General features: G+C 37.4%; 1 protein-coding gene across 1 annotated transcript in view; it reads left to right on the top strand.

Moving 5' to 3' along the window:
* The window catches only part of ATP8B4 (ATPase phospholipid transporting 8B4 (putative)), a 156,769-nt gene that overhangs the window by 96,232 nt on the left and 43,324 nt on the right, over positions 1 to 17,213 (top strand). The window contains exons 13-16 of the mRNA XM_050966621.1: positions 1,266 to 1,474; positions 2,908 to 2,951; positions 7,181 to 7,346; positions 12,969 to 13,157. Coding sequence (XP_050822578.1) covers positions 1,266 to 1,474; positions 2,908 to 2,951; positions 7,181 to 7,346; positions 12,969 to 13,157 — 608 coding nt within the window. The remainder of the gene's footprint in view (positions 1 to 1,265; positions 1,475 to 2,907; positions 2,952 to 7,180; positions 7,347 to 12,968; positions 13,158 to 17,213) is intronic.

Below are 17,213 nucleotides of genomic sequence, written 5' to 3'. Positions count from 1 at the left end.
GAATATCAATACACAAACTTCCATGGCTTTACATAGACAGTAAATGTGTGCACTGCCCTTAAATATGTACATAATATATGCAACTACATTAGCACAGACAACTGCTTTGGTGAAAAAGATTATAATGCAAAACCCTCTTACGGGGCTAAGAATGGTTTATTACTTGTGTGCATGCATTTAATATACATTTTTAAAATCCCTACAAATATATTTAAATTACTATAATTTGTGGAAAAGAGAATACATTGCATGCCCCAAGAGATTTGAAATGTTCTGGTTATCCAGATAACAGGTACATCGTGGACACCAGCAGTTCAAACTTACCCCACGTCACCTTGCCTCTGTGCCTCCCCCCATGATGGGGGTAGTCCAGAGCCTTTCACTCCTTCACTTCTCTGCTGACACTGCCATTAAAGAGTTGACTATTAGTGCCATTTATGATGATACCTGTGATGCCTCTTAGGAACTAAACTGAAACTGCTAGCTCATTTCACATAGATTACTAAAGAGTTTGGATATGTGGATACCTGCAATGTAATACATGAAGCCTTGATATTTTGGAGGCTGGGGACAGGTCTATAGTAAAATGCACTCTGTCAATCTTCACCTTGTAATAGCACCAGTAAAATGCAGTGCAATCCTTAGAGCAGCCTAATGTACACTGAGTAACAGTTTGGCCCCTGACCAATGCCAAGATTAGTGGTGGCAGAAAGATGGCTTAGAGCCACCCCATTCTCCTTCTCAGCTATGCTGACTTATGCTCCAGTGCATATTAGGGTTGAGTCCAACATGCACTGCCTGTTGTCAGTGCATGTAAGTAGCTCTCACAATTAGGATCAGTTGTCTAATTGTAATAATCTGTAACTGTATACATTAACAGGCAGCCCAGTTGTTAGCTGACCACATGTGGATGGTTTTGTAGATAGACCTCATGTGATCTTTATATCCAAAAATGCAGGCTTCTACCCAATGAGCGAAAGAAGTAACTCTTCTCATTCATCAAGTATTAACCTGAAAAGACCTAACATATTTGAATATAGAATACCCATATTTTATTCTCACTTGATAATGCCATATCATTCAGACAATGACAGAATACTATGACGTTTATGTAAATTTTTAAATGACAGTGTAATGTTTACTTTGCATAGCTCTTTTGCTCTGAACTGTAAAGACAAATCTGATTGAACTCCTGCATTTGATATATTTTAATTTGAAAGGCTTTATGATGCTGAAGAGTGTTTTTGTATCTTTTTTTTCCAAAGTGTGGAAGTTATTCGACTTGGACACAGCTATTTTATAAATTGGGATCGTAAAATGTATTACCCCAAAAAAGACATACCTGCTGAGGTTCGGACTACCACGCTCAATGAAGAGTTAGGACAAGTTGAATATATTTTCTCAGACAAAACAGGAACAATCACTCAAAACATAATGACTTTTAACAAATGCTCCATTAATGGGAAAACATATGGTAAGTCAGTGCTTATTAATGTGCTGCCAGTAAAGTTTACTTCTAATTGTGATGTTGAGTTTAGCTCATTTGCTGATTATTAAGGACATTTGTTCATTATGAGCCTTATCCAGATTCTCTTGAAATCAGTGTAGAGACTCTGGTCAATTTCAGTAGGTTTTGGATCAGGCTCTATAAAAGAGAAACAGGATCTGATGTTGGTGTCACTCCATAAGTATGTAAATATGAGTTTAGAGGTGCCTTGTCCATCTTCTGATAATAAAGGATTTAATGCAGGATTAAAGAATGGAGATAAAAGCTGTAGTCGTGACACTGTATATATAAATTAAACATAGAGGGCTTTTTCATGAACTTCAGTGATTTATTGTAATCTTCCCAAAACTGAGTGATATTGTTTTAAATGATGTTCATGATACTTTTTGTACAGGCCAAGAAGTCTTTTCTAATGTAATTATTTTGTAATAATGTCTATTAGAAAGTGATTGATTGCCTAGCACCAGGGAGTTGCTGGGAAAAATATCCCATGTCTCTGCCAATGCAACAACATTGGGCCCTACCACAGGCCTGATACCTAATATTCCAAGTGTCTATTTTACAACACTTCTGTAATCTTGACGCCTGTCCCCTAGAAACTAGCGTGAGACACCAAACTCCTTTTCACTTGTGATCTAATTCAAGATTTGAAGTAACGTCTTCAAGGTGAAAAAGCTAACGCCTTCGTTACTGCGCCACTTAACTCAGGTTAAAATACATTGAATAAATTAAGCTGAAAGGGTAATATATATATTTGTTTAGTTTTAGACTTGTAAATGTAGATATAATATACAAACATGGTATAAAAATCCTATAGTGTAAAGTGGTCAGTCTTTAAAAACTTACCAACTGTCTCGCAGAATGTTTAAGACTACTAAAATAGCAACATTATTATTTGCTAGTATTCTGTAAGCAAGTATAGAGAAATTCAGGTAATTCTACAAATACTAAGGTAACTTTTGCTGCAAGTGAATATTTGTATGTCTCAATTGCATAATGAACACTCTGTATAAAACTTGAGAGCCAGATCCTGCAAATATGCAACAAATATCTTTGCTTTATGAGTATTCTCCTTGACTTCTATGGGGTTATTCATGTGATATATTAGATTCTTATGCATAGGTGATAGCAGAATCAGGCCCTAAAAAATCAGAATAAGTAAAATAGCTGGAGGAAAAATACAATGGCATTGTGGACAATAGAATGGAAGCATTTACTTTAGCATGATGTTGGCTGTACGATTAACCACTGCAATGTTTTATATTTTTGAATGTTGTTGCAATGTTTCCTCTTTGATGTCTACCTCCATAGTCTGAAAAACCATGAAAAAGTTATTTCATAAAACTCTAAAACTGGAATTAAATGTCATATTTTGTGTTAATTAACTTTATATTTTGTAGGTGATGTATATGATGACCTGGGCTGGAAAACAGAAATTAATGAGGTATAAATATGACCAAGTTACAAAATATTTAGTATGTTGTAATATGGCTTATTTCATCATTAAAATATTTTCAGTAGATCAGTAATTTTCAGTGACGTTTCCCTGAACTTGAAACATGCTGTAGAATAACTTATCGTAAGACATAGGCAAGAAAAACGTGAACTTTCTTTTTCCTCTAGGAGTTTGTTTACATTTAAAAATTTACCAAAACAGCTATTCCAGAATAACTATTCCAGAACAGTTATTGCAGTATAAGCACCTGTATGGACCCTCATTCCGGAATAGCTGTTTTGGTGAACTTCTAAGTGTAGACAAGCCCTTACATCCTCCTTTTATGGCCCTTCTGTCTCTAGGCAGAAGTGCTGTATGCTAACCACACAGTACCAGGTGTAACTTTAGGCAGTACTGTTTCAGGTACACCTCTTCCCCCATATAACACTTTCCTCGGGAGCCAAAAAAATCTTACTGCGTTATAGGAGAAGCCACTTTATATCGAACTTGCTTTGATCTGCCGGAGTGCACAGCCCCGCCGCCTCGGAGCGCTGCTTTACCACGTTATATCCGAAATCATGTTATATCGGGTTGTGTTATATCGGGGTAGAGGTGTAATTTAAAACACGTACATTTTGTATGTAACAACTAAATAGAACAGTGAGTATTTTGGAGCAGGACTGTATTGTGAGGATAAATTAATATTTGTGAGGTACTATGGTGATGGGAACCATGTAAGTAGCCAGACTGATTTGTTTGCACACTCAGAAACATCAGCTATTACCAAATACACAAGTACAAATGGGGAATAACTGGCTAGGTAGTAGTACGGCTGAAAAGGATCTAGGATTAGAGAGGAACACAAATCAAATATGAGTCAACAATGTGATGCTGTTGAGAAGAAAGCTAATATCATTCTGGGGTATATTAACAGAGGTTAATAACAGAGGTTATATGCAATATAAGTGTTGCATATAAGACATGGGTGATAATTGTCCTGCTCCACTCAGCACTGGTGAGGCCTCAGCTGTAGCCCTGTATCTAATTCTGGGCACAACACTTATGAAAGATGTGGACAAATTGGAGAAAGTCCAGAGGAAAGCAACAAAAATGATACAAAGTTTAGAAAACCTGACCTATCAGGAAAGGTTAAAAAGCAGGCACGTTTAGTCTTGAGAAAAGAAGACTGAGAGGGAACCTAATAACAGTTTTCAAATAAGTCAAAGGCTGTTATAAAGAGAACCATGATCAATTGTTCTCCTGACGGCAGGACAAGAGGTAATGGGCTTAATCTGCAGCAAGGGAGATTTAAATTAGATATTAGGAAAAACTTTCTAACTATGAGGATAGTTAAGCTGTGGCATAAGCTTCCAAGGTAGTTTGTGGAATCCCTAACATTGAAGGTTTTTAAGACAAAGTTGGGCTGACACCTGTTAGAGATGGTCTAGGTTTATTTGGTCCTGCCTTGACACAGAGGGCTGGACTCAATGACTTCTTAAGGTTCCTCCAGCCCCACATTTGGCTCTGCCTGTACCACTGAAGTCAGTAGGAGCGAGAACAGATCCTTAGATAACAACACAGAGATTGATAGAAGCCATCTAGCCCAATTAGATTCTATTATTTCTCTCGCTTTTTAAGGACTTGGTTTTAGATTTTTTTTTTTTAGCTGGACAGCAGCTAGATTTGGGAGGGGAGAGTCAGTGATATTCTATTCTCATTCGCTATCTTCTGCTTAGCTACATGAAATTAGAAGGGCCATATTTTCATATTCATTTCTAAATTATTTAGTATTAGCTACACTAAACAAGGTTTTTCATCCCCCTCAGTGTGCAACTAGTATTCACTCCCTGGCATTGTTTGTGTTGCATAGAAGCATAGAAATGTAGTGCTAGAAGTGACCTTGAGAGGTCACCTAGTCCAGCACCCCTGTGTTGAGGCAGAACAAAGTATCTGATGTGAGATAGTTGGAAGTCAATCATTTGATCAGTACTGTTCGCTGTATCTGCAGTGGAATGAATACATTGCCCTTGAACACTAGTTCATCTTCAACCTCCTCCTTTCTATTAAAATTCATAGCAACATTCTGTGATTCTCTAGTTTCCCAAAATATGAGTCACAATTATATTCTGCATCCTTTTCCACCTCAGTGACACCGTGGAAAATCATGTAAGGTAGAATTAGACATGAACATGTTTGTGCTGTCACTAGTTACAGCTTCTTTTGTGCCTATTATCTCTGCAGAAGCTCTTCATCTGGGTCTTTGAGTAGCTTGTTCAGGGGAAAATGGGGAAGGCACAGTACCCTCTCAAATTCAAGATCAGTCTTATAGTGAATAATGACAGTGTTTATAGCAGGTGTAACCTCAGTTCAGTGCTTATTAACTTTTTTGGAAATACAGAAACATGCTACAATTCCTTGCCTTCTAGTGTTTGGAAGCCCTACAAAAAGGCACAGAAGCTACTACATGTACTGGAGATAATCCTTGGCTAAACTCAAGAAACCCGGACTGTGTGGGGCAGAAAATCACTATACATGTGTAAAAACCTATATATTTGTAATGATACTAACCTCTTTTCGAAAGTGCTTTGAAATCATTTATGAAAAGCTCTGTATAAGTGATATCAATATTATTACAAAAGGCCATGCCCTAACCTCATAAGCTAACCCTCCTGATTTCTAGAAATTCATTGTTAGAACAGAGTTATGAATCCTAAGAATAACAAGGCTGCCAGTTACTTAGCTACCATTAGCTGAACATGCAGCAGGTGATCCTAATCTGAACATAACAAACAATGGTCAACTTTTTATCTTATTAATTTTAAACTATCCTAACATCCTGATGGACTCTAAACCTGTGTGTATGTTATTTGTTTACTAGGAGGTATCTAGGTGTGTCCTCCTTCTTGTTGTTTTGATACTTTTTCTTTCCTTCTATATATTTATTTGTAATTGGTCTGTACTTCTGATATCTTTGTCTTTTCTATCATTTGTTTTTGTAAAGAAAAAATTACATTTCAGTAAACAAAACAAAAAAAATAAAACTTGAATGAAGCATGCTACCCTGCCTCTGGAGCTAAAGGAACAGTTCAATTGGCTGTAAGTAGTGTTAAGGTTTATACCTTCTTTGCAGGCCAGCCATTAAAAAGGAAAAACAACAAACACTTGATCAATTTGGACTCCAATAAGCAGAGTGCTGTAACATACATTTTGGAAGACAGCAGCCAGCACATTGCATGACAAATTTCCTGCTCTTGTAGTGTCATAAAATAGACTGCATCTAGCTCCCTTCTGTCTCTTGATGAAAGTGACTGAATATTTTCAGTCCAAATTTGCTTCAAAAACACTTTTTCTATGAGATGCCTACCACAGTAGAAATGATTTTGTGGCATAATAAGAAACATAACTTGAAAATGTTTGGAAAATGACACCAGATAGGTACCAATTTTATTCTTAGAACTGTCCTTACTGATGAAACTGATCAACTGGTTCTGTAATACAAAACAAATTGTAGGTTGAAAATGTGTTTATTTACTTTGATGTACTTCATTCTCAGACTATGCAGCCCATGTCTACTGAAGTGTTTTACTTTTAGCCTTGTGTCTGGACCCTGGAGACTTGTTAACGTTGATTAGCTTTTAGGCCCAACTGCCATCTGTGACTTTGAAAATATCCTCTCCCCTTAACAATCTTGTTTTTAAAACTTATCTTTTTAATATTAATGTAGCCTTGTCAGTAAAAAAAAATCATATTTATGATATTTAACATTTTAATGAAAAAAATACATTACACAATTGAAGATTAAGGACCACTTTCTTTTGTGCCTGTAGACCAAATACAAGTATTGATTTTCTGTTTTAGTTCTCTTTCAACCATTGTCAGTGAGAACAAAAAGGAGTCTTAATTACAAATGCAAAATCCAGATATGTAATTGTTCCATGAAATGAAATTATGCCATTTTACTTGTGTGGGTTTCTAATATAGTCTCGTATCAGAGGGGTAGCTGTGTTAGTCTGGATCTGTAAAAGCAGCAAAGAATCCTGTGGCATGCATCTGAAGAAGTGGGTATTCACCCACGAAAGCTCATGCTCCAAAACGTCTGTTAGTCTATGAGGTGCCACAGGATTCTTTGCTGCTAATATAGTCTCTTAATACCAAAACATCAAAATAAAAGGATCTCACCATTTAAAATCCTTACTCTTTTAAACATTGTGTGTGTTTGTTTGTTTTTTCTCTTGCAGAAAACAGTGCCAGTGGATTTTTCATTTAACCCACTAGCAGATAGAAAATTTCAATTTTATGATCACAGCCTGATTGAATCCATTAAACTAGGAGACTCAATGGTACATGAGTTCTTTAGGTTGCTTTCCCTCTGCCATACAGTCATGTCTGAAGAAAAAAATGCAGGTAAACTACTGAAAAGCTTAGTTATAAGTAAAGAGAGTCTAACTATTTGGTTTCTATAGCACTTTTCTAACTTAAAAAGTATAGGTTAACCACATTTTTAAAGGAAGAAGTGAGTCAAGAATGAGCCATAAAAATGTGGGTGCAGATCTTGCACCCTTAAAACTCTGGGTACACTGTTGGGTGTTAAGTAATTGCACATGCAAATGTTAGTTGCATGCGCAAATAACTGAGTTTTCTGTTCTTTGACACATATAAATACCTTTTCATCCTTGAAATTGTCTGATTTCCACAGGGTTCTGTGAGCATAGCATTGGCATACACACTTTATATTGCCTTACTTGTTATGCCGGCTCCTAATTTAGTTCAGGCCAGGAAGATCTTCATTAAAAGTTAGGCTTTATTAAGTCTTCCCACAAGAGAGGGAAGCATGATTATTCCATCTCTTTGGAGTATTGCATACAATTATTTTTGTTTCTACTTGATTATTGTGCCTTTTAGTACTGATTTGGATATTTTTATAAGTAGAATATACGGTACATATCTTGGATGAGCCATATAGTTCATGTTTGTGAGAACAAATTGTATATAATCTTGGCCTGGCAGTGTTAACAATATCTTCAGCTTGCAAACTGTTACAACTCTGAAATCGAAAATGAGGAAGCCTCTTGTGAGCTATATCATGTGTTATTCATGAAGAGAGGCTAGTTTTACTATAATTCCTCATTTTTGTACAAATCACTTTCAGGATCCAAGAATTGGGAGTATTTGGTATTCTGCTGCATCACTAGGGCCCTATTAAATTCATGGTCCATTTTGGTCAGTTTCATGGTCATAGGATTAAAAAAATCATAAATTTCATGATTTCAGATATTTAAATCTGGAATTTCACAGTGCTGTAATTGTAGGGGTCCTGACCCAAAAAGGAGTTGTGAGGGGGTGGCAAGGTTATTTAGTGGGGAGGTTTGCAGTACTACTACCATTCTGCGCTGCTGCTGGCAGCAGCACTCTCTTCAGAGATGGGCACCTGGAGAGCAGCAGCTGCTGGCCGGGAGCCCAGCTCTGAAGGCAGAACTGCCATCAGCAGCAGCGCAGAAGTAAGGATGGCACGGTATAATATTGCCACCCTTACTTTAGCACTGCTGCTGCAAAGCTGGGCCCTCACTCAGTAGCCACCACTGTCCTGCTGCCCAGCTCTGAAGGCAGCAGCACAGAAGTAAGGATGGCATGGTATGGTATTGCCACATTTACTCCTGCACTGTTGTTGGCAGGGCGCTCCCTTCAGAGCTGGGTGCCTGGCCAATAGCAGCCGCTCTCCAGCCATCCAGCTCTGAAGTCAGCGCAGAAGGAAGAGTGGCAATACCGTGACCCCTCCTAAAATAATCTTGTGACCTCCCTGCAGCTCCCTTTTGGGTCAGGACCCCCAATTTCAGAAATGCTGGTCTCCCCTGTGAAATCTGTATAGTATAGGATAAAAGCACACACAAGATGAGATTTCACAATGGGAGACCAGATTTCACAGTCTGTGATGCGTTTTTCACACCCATGAATTTGGTAGGGCCCTATGCATCACAATCCGCCTTTCAAGATCAAGACTAATTATCCTCACTATGTTATGTTGCCGTATTGCGTCCTCATTCTACGCTGATGGCTTCATTAAAGTTGGATACTTTTCTATCTTATTAGACTCTTTAGAGCCAGTCATGCTGTGTGTAATATAAAATAAATCACTATAGTCATAGTCATAGAGGACAGGATTCTGGGAAGAGAAAATGTTTGGAGTGTGGCAGCACTTCAGTTACCTGTCTCATGGATGAGCATATATTATCACAGCATTTACAAGTAGCTAATGCATCATCTTGTCCAATATTTAACACAGAAATGACAGGCCCTTGATTTTAAATCTCTGTTTCTAAGCTGTGAAACAATGATCCCATCTGCCTCCCAAGGAGTAGGTCTGTTATGGAGAATTTCTCATTTTTACCTTTGTCAAATTGTATTGGTTTATGTTGCTGCTGTGGCATATTCAAAAGGAAATGGACCATATCGTAACAATTAACTGAGATGTAACATATTTTGGCTAGTACTTATGCATAACTGTTTTGAGACATGATCTCATAACCTGTAATTGTCTTGCTATGTTTTGTTCTGATGCATGTTTTTTTCAACTTCAAACAGTACAAAAATCTTTAATTCATAGTAAAAAACCTTGTGTTGATTTTGAAGTTGATTGAAATTGATGGGAGTACTTGGCTACAAAAAAGTCAGGGATTTTGTGTCAAAAAGTATTGAATAATTCTAAGCTCTTCCAGTTCATTAGGAAGTAAGTATCCAGTTAATCCTAACTCATTTGGGCACTGAAAGCTACCTTTAAAAATGTGTGGTTTTGGTTTTTTGTTTTTGTAATGATCAAGTGATCTCTCTCCTGCCATCCATCTCCACCCTCTGACAAACAGAGTCTAGGGACACTATTCCTTACCCATCGTGGCTAATAGCCATTAATGGATTTAACCTCCATGAATTTATCCAGTTCTCTTTTAAACTGTAGATCCTTTCTTTAGGGCTCAAAGGATATTTTAATCTTGATGCCCATTTAATTCTTGGCTTCTTTCAAACTGCCAAAATGGTGCCATTTATGATTAGGAACTGGACTGAGACCAGCTTACTACATTTAGGCCTCAGAAACATGTGCCAATTGCTAATGACTTTGTCACTACAGACTAAAGTTGAATTAAAGCAGTGACTTGGAGGTGGAAAATTTGAATTCTTTTCAGTCCTCTTCCTTCAGCTGGTATAGGATCAATCAGTCTGTTTCATTGCTCATATAATTCTTCACTGAACCTTTTTCATTTTTTCTAGCAGGAGAGATGGTAGCTAAATCCCAAAAATTTAATGGATAAATTTCATGAGAATTTCTTAAATTTAAAGGAGAATCCAAAACCTATCTCTTCTATTGGTTATTATTGGGTTCAGTTTTTCACGTAAACAAGGTTTCAATCTCTTTGTTTTGTATGTAGCTATAGTGTGTCTTCCCAAAATTTACAGTATATATTCCATGTGTAAAAATTCTATTTTCTGGGGATTTTCAACCAAATCTGTAACAGAATTAAAATTAATTTAAAAAATGAGACCTTTAGGAAATTTTTCTTCATTATCTGACTTTTTTCATAACCCTTTTGCCAACAAATGGCAGGCTTGTGATGAATCTGGTATTTTGGTATATATATTGCACTTGGAAAAATTATTAAAAAATTATAAATGGCTGGCTTGGTATATTCACACTTTCCACATAGTTAAACTTCATTGCCAGATAGCTTTGAATGTAAATTGGAAGAAATTCATTTGTTGTTAAGCAAAGTTATTAATGATTGTTTTCCTAGGATAGTTCTATAGACATTTTTATTACTAATACCCAGAATATGAACTGCACTTTTGAACATTTGTATATAAACTTCTGCACTGCGCTGATCAAGTCTAGTCACAGAAAGAAGCTTATGATTTCCGCAGACTATATTCACTGTGGAACAGTTTGAAGTGAACTGTGGTCTAAGATTTGCCTGGCAGGTGACAGAGTTTTATACAAAAGGTGGACTGTATTTAAATTTATATCTGTTGGATTTTTTTAATTAATAAGAGAGCTAGTATAATATGTTCTAGTTTCCATACCACAGTTTTTCATTTTACTAGAATGACACAATTTCCTTTTTTAATGCTTTGGTTTTTGATTGTGCAAGAATAATTTGTGTTTGTAAGACCCTCTCTAAAAATGTAAATCAGGCACAGCAGACGTGCTAAATATTATTATTGTTAAGGCTTAGGGCAGTACTTCTATATATTTTGTTTTTGAGAAGCAAATGAAATAAGGTTGAGCTCTAGTATTTGCTGTAGCCATCCCACTTTCTCCTTTTTCATGTATTCATAACTTTCTCAAAAAAATTCTCTTTAGGCTGAATTTATTCCTGCATTGTCTCAGTCAAAAGATTTATTTTTTTTGAGTCTCACCCAAATTAGTTCAGCTACTTTGTACTGGATGAAATCAGTAAAAAAAATTGGGCATGCAAATAAATATTTCCTATATATGTTTGTCTTTAAATTTACATCTTAATAGTAGTAACTGTTTGTTTTATGTTCAGTATAGCATGAAATGTGTAGAATGTGCTCTGAAGCTGAGTTGAGACTGTAAGCCAAATTTTGCTCTCTGTAAATCTGGAGTAACTCCATGAAAGTCCATGGAGACTTTGATGCTAGTGCAATGGGGAGAAGAATTAGACTCATTAATGTATTGAATTTCTTGACTTCATTGGGTAGATTTCTCCACCTTTTACCATTTCATTCATGTTAGTTTTGCATTTCTTTTAACTATAATTTTCTCTACTTTTGTATAGCACTCTCAGGACTGCAGAGTGAGAGAGAGAGAGAGAATGAAAAAGTTCTGACATCTGCCCTATTTTAAGATTCTTCTGGGAATTATTTTGGTCACTTGTGTGTTAATAATTTACTTCCTATTTTTGTGCTACCTGACTGTTTCTGCATCTGTCATGTAACTAGGCTTCTGATGGGTTTTGTAGCTATGATTAAACTTTGGTTCTGAGGAAATTACTCATTTTATCTGTTTATTGGCTGGATAGCATACAGATCTCTTGACCTTTTCACAGAGTCCCTTTTTAACCATAAAAGGATATCCTTCATGCTTATTTACAGTATGACTTGGGCAGAATGTGAATACTGGTCTTCCAGTATCCTTCTGTGTATCTTAGTACACATGCCCCTTTAACTTCAGTGTGGAGTATCCAGATACAGAAATTTGATATATTAAAATAAGTATATCTGAAAAATGGGTCCAGTGTCCTTATCTACGTTTGCCCTAAATGCTCAGATATGCTGAGTATGTTCTTCAATATTCTACCTCAGAAGAAGGAAATTCTCAGATTGTTTGGGGTAAAGTTATTTTTACTTTCCAATGGTAATATCAAGTTCTTAATGGCAATTACTGTACAATACTCTCAAGGCTGAGGGATTGAAGAGATTTCCTCCGAGAATATGACTCTGAAATCTCGCTCTATATATGAAGTCCTTACCATGTTATCTTTGTCCCAGGCATTCATTGAACAGAAATTGAACTCTTATCCATTACGAATTTCCTCCAAACCCACACAGTTTTCTTACTTCCTTTTCTGGCTTGCCACCCACAGCAGAGCCCTCCTGGAAGTAGCATCTGGGGCCTGGACATTAGAGGAGGCAAAATTTTGGTTTGCTTGCCATCTGGACAGGCTTTGACATTAAACACCACAAAATATGTTCATGGCTGACACCACATCATTATGTTGCACTGATGGAGCATGCATGACACCCCAACGTACACCTCATGCCATTTCGCAATGGGATGAGTTGGTCCCAGAGAAAAGACTTTTACTAAGTTTTGTGACAGATCATTTTCCCACCTTTTTTCCTTCTCCCACTACCTGCAGATCACTGCAGTCAGACAGCGCAGCTCCCCCTTCAGCAGAGGTCATCAGCCAGGAAGTACTGTTCAGTACTGCTGTTCTTTAATGGACTAGAAGTGAAGCTATTAATTCAGGGCTCAAAACTCAGTTACTTACAGTGTTTGTTTGTTTTTTCTTGTAGGTGAATTGATTTACCAAGTGCAGTCGCCAGATGAAGGTGCTCTAGTAACCGCTGCCAGAAACTTCGGTTTCATCTTTAAGTCTCGGACCCCAGAGACCATCACTGTGGAAGAAATGGGCAAACTTGTTACATACCAGCTCTTAGCAATTCTGGATTTTAACAATATCAGGAAAAGGATGTCTGTAATAGGTACAGCATATAGCTTTCTTTTTGTTTCTTTCATGCCTGTTGTTTGCAAGAAAACACACACCTAGGGCCAGCTTTTAGCTACCAGTGAGAGCTCTAACCTGCCAACTGCCAAAGGAGGCAATTTAGTCTCATGGTTAGAAAAAGGAAGGGAGTGGAAGTCTCAGGATATCTAGATGTCACTTCCTCCTCCGCCACAGACTCTCAGTACCTTGGAGTCATTTAGACTGGTTCTTTCTCCATCTTTAATATGGGGATTGTGATACTTTTCAGTTTAGTAAAACACTTTGAGATTCTTGGATGGAAGGATGCAAAATATAGTAGCAGTAGATTATTAATTGCATTGAATTTTGTTTTCTGGAAATTTGATAATGAAACAGTTTTTCAAATCCATGCATTTTGCTCTTTTTCTCACTCTGTTTCTGTAGAGCAGGTGACCGGCAACTATAGGGATTTACAATTAGGATTGATTTATTGGTTTTACATAGCTCTATTAACATTCATCAAAGTGCTTTACAGTAATGAAGTAAATGTAAATGATCAATAATATCAGCAACTAAATAATAGAAATCTAAAGTATATCTAGAAAAAAACTTTAGAGTGTGTTTTAAAACTACACCAAAAAATCTGCTTTCAGAATAATACAGGCAGTCCTTGGACTTACAACACAATTGGTTCCTTACATTTGCGTTGTAAGTCGGAATGTTGGAACTCGAAACCACAATCTACTCCATTGTGGGACTGAGTGTCATAAACTTGGAACCTATAGTCATAAGTTGAATCAAGGTGTCAGTGCAGAAGTGCTGTTCATCATAATTTTAACATCTTAAATTTGAGGACTACCTGTACTAGAAAAAAAGTTTACTAAGCAAGCTAAGTTTGCAAAGACATGACCAAGTTACTGCCTTTAAAAAGTAAGTATTTGAGAACATTTACCACAGTTTTCCCCTGTGCTTGGAATAGAAAGTATTAGTTATAACCATATAGTATCCGTTAAATGCTGACTGTAATGGTTTCAGCTGAAATGAGAAAATATAAGTAGAAGGGACAAGGGAAGTACGGCTAATTAAGACTAGGAAAAAAATTAAATACAACAAAGACTAAATGTAAATCACTTAACAATTTCTTAACTTACGACGGAGAGAAAAAGGTGAAGGAGACAAATATGGGAGGATGTCCAGGTGACAGATGAAAAAGACGATGAAGGAAAATGAAAGGAGAGAAGAATAGGGATAGAGAATGGAAGAAAAGCAAAAATGAGGGTAATAGAAGACATGGTGAAAAATAAGCTTTGGTTTGGTTTAATCTCTTCTGAAAGCTACTTCCCACGTTGAACCCCATTGACTGAGAAAGGAGCTGCACAAACTGGAGCCTGCTAAATAACAAGAAGCAGTTACTTCCTCACAACTGAGGTTCCAACTAGAGCTGGGTGGGGAACAGTAATTCCATTTTGTGGAGGATTTTGACATTTCAAAATTTTATTTGGTTCCAATTTGGAAAAAAATCCAAACATTTTGAAATTCTTCTGGAATGGGCTGTGGGGCACTTTGTCTGGTGGGCTGCTTTGGAGCTGGTGGACCATAGGAGCCTAGGCTGTCAAGGAGGTGTAAGCCTGAGAGCCAGGGTTCTCGGTATGCCACCAGGCAGATGGAAAAGCAGGCAGGAAACCAGGCAGGCTGCATTGGAGCCCTGCCTGGTTTCCTTCATAGTTTCACCAAAATTGACACAACATAAACTGTTGAGCAATAGTCAACATGGTTTCTATAAAGGGAAATTTTATCTTACTAATCTATTAGAGTTCTTTGAAGGGATCAACAAATATGTGGACAAGGGGGATCCAGTGGACATAGCGTACTTAGATTTCCAGAAAGCCTTTGACAAGGTCCCTCACCAAAGGCTCTTACGTAAATTAAGCTGTCATGGGGTAAAAGGGAAGGTCCTTTCATGGATTGAGAACTGGTTAAAAGACAGGGAACAGAGAGTAGGAATTAATGGTAAATTCTCAGAATGGAGAGGGGTAACTAGTGGTGTTCCACAAGGGTCAGTCCTAGGACCAATCCTATTCAATTTATTCATAAATGATCTGGAGAAAGGGGTAAACAGTGAGGTGGCAAAGTTTGCAGATGATACTCATAGACTCATAGACTCATAGGTCAGAAGGGACCAATATGATCATCTAGTCTGACCTCCTGCACAAGGCAGGCCACAGAACCCTACCCATCCACTTTTATAACAACCCCTAACCCAGAACTGAGTTATTGAAATCCTCAAAATTGGTTTGAAGACCTCAGGCTGCAGAGAATCCACCAGCAAGCGACCCATGCCCCACGCTGCAGGGGAAGGCGAAAAACCTCCAGGGCCCCTGCCAATCTGCCCTGGAGGAAAATTCCTTCCCGACCCCAAATATGGCGATCAGCTAAACCCTGAGCATGTGGACTGAACTGCTCGAGATCTTGGTGTCGTCATGGATAGTTCTCTGAAGATGTCCACGCAGTGCGCAGAGGCGGTCAAAAAAGCAAACAGAATGTTAGGAATCATTAAAAAGGGGATAGAGAATAAGACTGAGAATATATTATTGCCCTTATATAAATCCATGGTACGCCCACATCTCGAATACTGTGTACAGATGTGGTCTCCTCACCTCAAAAAAGATATTCTAGCACTAGAAAAGGTTCAGAAAAGGGCAACTAAAATGATTAGGGGTTTGGAGAGGGTCCCATGCGAGAAAAGATTAAAGAGGCTAGGCCTCTTCAGCTTGGAAAAGAGGAGACTAAGGGGGGATATGATAGAGGTATATAGAGTGATATAGAGAAAGTGGATAAGGAAAATTTATTTACTTATTCCCATAATACAAGAACTAGGGGTCACCAAATGAAATTAATAGGTAGCAGGTTTAAAACAAATAAAAGGAAGTTGTTCTTCACACAGCGCACAGTCAACTTGTGGAACTTCTTACCTGAGGAGGTTGTGAAGGCTGGGACTATAACAATGTTTAAAAGGGAACTGGATAAATTCATGGTGGCTAAGTCCATAAATGGCTATTAGCCAGGAGGGGTAAAGAATGGTGTCCCTAGCCTCTGTTCATCAGAGGATGGAGATAGATGGCAGAAGAGAGATCACTTGATCATTGCCTGTTAGCTTCACTCCCTCTGGGGCACCTGGCATTGACCACTGTCGGCAGACAGATACTGGGCTAAATGGACCTTTGGTCTGACCCGGTACGGCCATTCTTATGTTCTGTAAAATGTTTCAATTTTGATGAATCTGCAAATATACACAAAAATGTTTCATTGAATTTTTTCTGATCTACTCTCATTCCAACTCCAACTGTACTTTACATCTCTGCTAGCCTTCCACTTATTAGCCAGGGATCTGAAATAAAGCACTATTAAGAAATCAATCTATTTTTAAAGAAAAAATCACCAAAACTTGCAAACCTATTAATTAGGTTTTCACATGAAAAAGGCTGGAAATTTTTTTAATATGAGAGAGAGAGAAGGCAAGAGAGCGCTTGCTTAAATTAAGTGGAGCTTGTGAAATTCCCAGATTCTCTCATAGAAATTAAAACACATATGGAAAATAAAAGTAGTAACTAAAATATCTTGCATTCCAACTTGGTAAACATATCATTATACACTAGTTCTCACTGAGGATTAGAGGATAAAGCAAGTTTGAAGTTTTTACTGCAAGATATCTGAGTTATGAGTGCCCCAAAAAGTTTCTATAGAACAGATTTTAAAAAGTGAAAACTACCTTTTTTTAAAAGCCTTGTAACTCAAAAACAGTTTGTCTGATTAACCTTAAACTATTTTTAAAAATACATTCTCTGGGCAGAGACAGCACAAAAGCTATGTTATACAGAAAAAACTTCTTTTAAAATGATAGTTTGATGGTATTTGTGGACGGCAATGTAAATATTAGGCGTATAGTAGAAATAATTCAACTATTGTGTGTACCATAATGCAACTGTTAATTTGTACAAATCACTCCTGCTATATTGTCCAGTGGGAAACTTTGGCCACCTTGAACTTGCTCAAGACTTACTCCTCTCTAGTCAAG

Source organism: Gopherus flavomarginatus, chromosome 9, assembly GCF_025201925.1.
Source record: "Gopherus flavomarginatus isolate rGopFla2 chromosome 9, rGopFla2.mat.asm, whole genome shotgun sequence".
Lineage (NCBI taxonomy): Eukaryota > Metazoa > Chordata > Testudines > Testudinidae > Gopherus > Gopherus flavomarginatus.
The sequence above is the reverse complement of the archived record's forward strand: the minus strand, read 5'-3'. Positions and strand labels throughout refer to the sequence as shown.